Here is a 6,264-nt window from a genome sequence, read left to right as displayed (position 1 = left end):
GAGAGACAGAAAGAGAGAAGTCAGCCTCTAGGGGGGATGGCTACACTACAACCCCTTCTCCATTCTCCTCTTGGGATCTTAGGTACATACACACAGGTGCCCAGCGTGAGTTTAAGGCACCAGGTGCGGGACTTGAACCACAGTCGACTACATGGGAGTCTAGTTATTTAGCCATATGGCCATCTGATGGTCCCAGAGAGACTCACTTTCTTTTCTCTGTTTCCTGCAGAATCACTGCTCTCCACAGAATCATCCACAGTATTAACAGGTACCTTCCCCACACTGCCTCTATCAGACATAGAAATCCATGTACTCGAGGGTTAGGGTTGACACAGGAGAGAACTGGGGATTAGAAGTGTCAGGTCAACTTGCAAACCAGGTTCCAGGTGTGAGTGTGTGGTACGGGTCCAGGTTCAGGGGATCTTGCTCTGAGTATTTATCCCCAGACTTTAGAGACCTTAGGTCTCCAAGCTCTCATAGCTATTTGCAAAAGAAGGAGAGAGAGGAGGGCTAATTGGCTATTGTCTTGGGAGTTTTTATTCAGGACAGAAGAGTGAATACAGGAGGGTCAAAGCTTCCTTCTGAGTCCAGACCTGGCATAGCCTCCTAAAGAGGCTAGAAGTGTCAGGAGTCAGAAGTGCACCCCTTACACAACCAGGCATCCATGGTCAGGAAGGAAGGATATCACGTAACATTTCCCTGTGTGGGCTTTAACACACAAGTGGGGGTTTTGTCTATGGAAAGCAGCCCTGGGTGCACCCAACCTTCACAATCTTGAAATTATCAGAAGTGCGTTGAGTAATAACTGTGTCCTTTCTAGGAACTGATGCAGGTTTTGCCCTGAGGCTGGTGAACGGAAGTGACCAATGTCAAGGCCGGGTGGAGGTCCTGTACCGAGGCTCCTGGGGCACCGTGTGTGATGACAACTGGGACATCAATGATGCCAACGTGGTGTGCAGGCAGCTGGGCTGTGGCTGGGCCAAATCTGCTCCAGGATATGCCCAGTTCGGTCAAGGCTCAGGTCCGATTGTCCTTGATGACATGCGCTGCTCAGGACACGAGTCCTACCTGTGGAATTGCCCCCACAATGGCTGGCTCTCTCATAACTGTAACCATGGTGAAGATGCTGGTGTCATGTGCTCAGGTGGGCATCGAAGACCCTCAGACCCCAATTTCCAGGAATGGGCTTTGTTTGGTGCACCTCTTCCTGTACCTAGAACTTCATCTCTGTGTGCTTGACGTGGAGATGTGGATGTTGGTGATCTCCCTTAGACAGATGTTTCCTGTGTGATAAATGTTGGTTGGTTCAGTAGTGGGGTGTACACACAGGCCTAAGCTCCCCAAAGAAGCTCTGGGCCATTTAACTGTGCTCTACAGACTTAGGTGGTGCCATCCTCATAATATGACCCTGAAGAGGTCAATGTTGTAGTCTGCTTTTCCTTCCAACTCCTTGAGTCTAAAATGACAGATGTTCTACATTATGCCTGTTTGAAACTTTATTTTGTCTTTCTATTAGCTTCTTAGTTCCCATCCCAGACATAGAAATCCTTGTAATCAAGGGTTAGGGTTGACACAGGAGAGAACTGGGGATTAGAAGTGCTTGCCAAATGTGACTATTGTAGCATTGTAATTGTTCTATCCCTCCTGAGCTTATTTCATGCTTTTTTTTTTTTCTATAAGGTAGGAGAATTTGTAAGAGAAGAATAAATGTTTCCTCAGATAATTCTGGAATAGATTAATGATGACAACTGTTGTGCACAGAGATCAGACAGACATGCCTGACAGTCTTAATTGGGAGAGAGCTGTTCTAGCCCCCTTGTTGGCATGTAGATAGATCACACTTAGATATTAAGAGCTGCTGGAGTAAAAGATTCTGCTCCAGGGTCATTCTCACCGAGGAAGTCAAGTGAAGTCCAGAAGTCCTGAGTAAGGCAAGAAGAGCAATCTTCATATACCTTGGAATGGGAAGGAGTGGGGAATGAAATGATTTCTGATGAGAGTCACAGTGGCAGGTCCATAAGTTTTCTTTGTGGCTCTCATCTCAAGAAATGACAATTTAGACATTGCCTGGCTGGCGTCTATCCTTATTTTAGGAGCACACATGATTTCTTCTCTGTCATCAGGCTGGTAGGAGAGTCTATCTCCATAGCTTTTCTCCATTCTTTAATAGAAGGAACATTTGAATCTCAGGTGGCAGGGACCATGTGGCCCAGCACTGATGCCACCCCACAGACATTCCTTTCCTGACATTGCCTGGACCCCCGCAGCACCGATCAATTGCCACATAGTATAAGCACCATTTTGTTTGGGCTGAACCTTCGTGGTGGCCATCTCTGCCTCTATGTCTGAGGCTACAGGCTTCTTGAGTCTGAGAACTCAGCTCTGTACCTGTCCCTCCCGAATTCACTATGTAGAATGGAGAAAGCACAGGAAGCACATTTTGCCTTTTTTTTTTTACAATATGGCTAGCATTTCTGCCCTGTACATGCTGGGGAAGAGTTTTATGGTTGCATACGTTTTCCTGATGACATTCATGTCTATTTTTCTCTTCCTTTACATTTTATCATTGCTCATTCTTATAGGTGGCTGAATACCTGCGTTTATCTTGCTTAATGTTTAAAATTTAAATTGAAATCCCTTAAGATTATATCAATAATTCTATTTCCTTGCAAATCTGACAGGTATATTTTTATCTTCGTATTGGCTATTTGTTTTGCCTGCCCTTGCTTTAATTGTGTCAGGTCTTTACAGAAAGACGGAAGGTTTGGATCTTTACCAGATCGTCTACAAATCTCAGGATTAGGAAGGGGGTTAGGCAGGGAAGAATTGAGAAGATCTGAGCCCTGCTTTTTCTAGAAAGAAAATTGCGTCATATTTTGTTCAGTCTGAGCTTTGGAATGAGAATCACTTTTTTATTTATTTATGTCTTTTTGGTAGAGTTTTTTGCTATAGGGTGTGTGCACTCACCAGAAAGACAGAGACAGAAAACGAGAAATCACCTCCCAGAGGGGATGGCCACGCCACAATCCCTTCTCCTCCATTCTCCTCTTGGGATCTTGGGCACACACGCACACACGCCCAGCGTGATTTTAAGCCACTGGGTCCGGGACTCGAACAGCAGTCAACTACATGGGAGTCCAGCGACATAGCTATTACTCTCACTGCTGGTCCTGAGAATCACATTTTTGAACCAAAGATAATTCTTGTGGCCACTCCACACACACCGTACGGAGGTGCCATTCCTGAGCAAAGATGAGTATAAACCAGAGCAAAAGCCTTGTGTACTTTTTTCTGCTTTGAAATATTTTGGATTTCTGAATCTTGAATCTGGATTACAGTGTAAACTAGCACGAGTGGAGGCCAGGTGGCCACCTGTGACAGATCCTGTACCTCTGTAGTGTGAAGTGAATCCAGACAGCTAGAGAGCATGTGGAGCCCAGCTGACTCTGCACTCTGGGTTGAAAGATGAGAGCTCTCATTTATGCTTAAAATGATTTTATGCATTTATCTCCACAAGGAGTTCTGATGTGAACTCTCAGATTCTTCTGGTAAGGAGGTGAGGAGTGCGCAGGGACTCAGGAGATTTCTCTCTCCACCAAGGGGCTTACTGTCCCATCTGATGTTCACTGTTCTGTGAGGGCACTCATTAAACCCTCTACTTTGCTAGTGTGCGTGTGTGTACGTGTGCATTCTGCGTGTGCTTGGGCGCTTTGTGTTTCAGGTAGGGATGGCTCTCCTTCTCTTTAGTGCTCCTGAAATGCCCTCAGATGCTCCATAGTCATATCTGTATCCAGAATAGGCAGAGGCGCTGCCTGGGGAGTAAGGGAGTAATCGATGTGCCTGGAGGTTACAGTCAGCTTTCACCCCGATTCTCCCCGTTCTCCTAGCATTTCGCTCCATATGCCTGAGCCTGTGTAATGCACTAACTAGTACGTGATTCAGTGAATGGAGCGGGCACCTGAGCAGGTCTCCCAACTGACAGGAGAGAGATGGAGTGTCCATACCTATATCCCTCAGGGCCTCCATCCTATGAATGAGCTTGCTGAGCACGAGTCTCTTGCAGATACCCAGGGAACAAGATTCAAGGTCCAGTAGGAGAATTGTTATCATTGTCTGGTTCAGACAGCCTTTCTTTTTGGCCTTTTCCTCTTTAATTCTAATTCTAGCCTTTCTCATCATTGCCATTTACAGGAACATGGGCTACCACATTCTCATCTCCACCTCCAACAGGTAAGTAATCCTATAACCCATCCCTGGTGCTTTTGTCCACTTCTAGATGTACTTTGGATGTAAAATGATAGGGTGAGGCTTTGAGCAGTCTGTTCCTTCTGTGTGCCCCTGTGGTTTGGGTGTTGGCATGGGGGTTGAGGGACTTTGGAGTTTCTGAAAACCAAATGCTTGGATGATGTTAAAATGAGAGGGGCTTGTTACTTGTCTCCAGTGAGATCCTCCTGCAATTGCTCAGGTATAATCCTCCTCCACATGTTTTTGAGTAGCCCATGAGGTTTCACTAATCCTCTTGGGACATTGAATTTGAGAGATTTTATGACCTCAGACACGTTCTCTATTCTTTTTGAGCCATGGTTTCTGATAGCTACTTTGTGGGGTCTTAAAATGAATACCGAGGTAATGACCAAATTTATTTAATTTAATTTAATTTTAATTTTTCATGTTCCAAGTATATTATGAGTTTATTAAAGAGAGACTTACTTTATTTTCAAAGTTTTTGCCATAGGGTGTGTACGTGCGCTGGAAGGACAGAGAGAGGTAAAGAGAAAAAAGCGAGAAATGACCCACCAGTGGGGATGGTCATGCCACAATCCCTACTCCTCCATTTACTTCTCGGGATCTTGGGCATACACCCTCATGTGCCAAGCATGAGTTTAAGCCACCAGGTCCGGGACTCAAACTGTGTTCGAATACATGGGAGTCTAGTGGCGTAGCCATTACACCATCCATCAAATACAGGGGAGTCCAGTGGCGTAGCCATTACACCATCCGCTGGTCCCAGAGAGACTCACTTTCTTTTTTCTCTTTCCTGCAGCATCATCACTCACCACACAATCATCCACAATTTTAACAGGTACCTACCCCAACACTGTCTCTATTGGAATAGAAATCTATGTACTTGAGGGTTAGGATTGACAAAGGAGAGAACTGGGGATTGAGGGAGTCCAGTGGCGTAGCCATTACACCATCCGCTGGTCCCAGAGAGACTCACTTTCTTTTTTCTCTTTCCTGCAGCATCATCACTCACCACACAATCATCCACAATTTTAACAGGTACCTACCCCAACACTGTCTCTATTGGAATAGAAATCTATGTACTTGAGGGTTAGGATTGACAAAGGAGAGAACTGGGGATTGAAAGTGTCAGATCAACTTTCAGTACACTTTCTACATGTGAATGTGTGGGTATGGGTCCAGTTTCAGAAGGTTTTGTCCTCAGTATTCATGTCTAGACATTGGAGACCTTGGGTCTCCAGTGTCTCATAGCCATTTGCGAAACAAAGAGAGAGAGGAGTGGTCATTGCCACGAAACAAAGAGAGGAGTGGTAATTGCCACTTGTTTGGGGAGTTTTGGTTCAGGGTGGAGGAGTGAGCACAGCAGGGCAATCATGGGGTCAAAGGCTCCTGCTGAGTCTGGACCTGCCCCAGCCTCCTAAAGAGGTTGGAAGTGCCAAAAATCAGAAGTGCACCCTTCATAGAACAAGGCACCCATGTCCCAGAAAGGAATATCCCTTGACATTTCCCTGTTTGAATTTAACACAGAAGTAGGGGTTTGGCCTATGGAAAGTGGTCCTGGGTACACCCAACCTTCACATTCTTGAAATTACCAAAAATGAATTGAGAAATATCTGTGTCCTCTTTAGGAACTGTTGCTGGTTTGGCCCTGAGGCTGGTGAACGGACGTAACCAATGTCAAGGCCGGGTGGAGGTCTTATACCAAGGCTCCTGGGGCACTGTGTGTGATGACAGCTGGGACATCAATGATGCCAATGTGGTCTGCAGGCAGGTGGGATGTGGTTGGGCCACATCTGCCCCAGGATATGCCCAGTTTGGTCAGGGCTCAGGTCCAATTGTCCTTGATGATGTGCGCTGCTCAGGACGTGAGTCCTACCTGTGGCATTGCCCCCACAATGGCTGGCTCTCTAATAACTGTAACCACGGAGAAGATGCTGGTGTCATCTGCTCAGGTAGGCATTGACGACCCTTGGTCTCCAATCTTCAGGAAGGGTTTTTTTTTTTTTTGGGGGGCATTCC

General features: G+C 46.0%; 1 protein-coding gene across 17 annotated transcripts in view; it reads left to right on the top strand.

Annotated features, from left to right (window-relative positions):
- Positions 1-6,264, top strand: part of LOC102480493 (deleted in malignant brain tumors 1 protein) — a 141,334-nt gene that overhangs the window by 64,025 nt on the left and 71,045 nt on the right. For 15 of the 17 annotated variants that reach the window (XM_027770115.1, XM_027770112.1, XM_027770111.1 and 12 more), the window contains 5 exons: positions 230-268; positions 821-1,144; positions 4,192-4,230; positions 5,045-5,083; positions 5,874-6,197. In XM_027770115.1, the coding sequence (XP_027625916.1) occupies positions 230-268; positions 821-1,144; positions 4,192-4,230; positions 5,045-5,083; positions 5,874-6,197 (765 nt within the window). Of the gene's footprint in view, positions 1-229; positions 269-820; positions 1,145-4,191; positions 4,231-5,044; positions 5,084-5,244; positions 5,284-5,873; positions 6,198-6,264 lie in introns of all 17 variants that reach the window. The other 2 variants (XM_027770110.1, XM_027770119.1) reach the window with 2 other exon arrangements.

Source organism: Tupaia chinensis, unplaced genomic scaffold (genome assembly GCF_000334495.1).
Source record: "Tupaia chinensis unplaced genomic scaffold, TupChi_1.0 Scaffold000113_1, whole genome shotgun sequence".
Lineage (NCBI taxonomy): Eukaryota > Metazoa > Chordata > Mammalia > Scandentia > Tupaiidae > Tupaia > Tupaia belangeri.
Note: the sequence above shows the minus strand (reverse complement) of the source record. Positions and strands in the feature narration are given on the sequence as shown.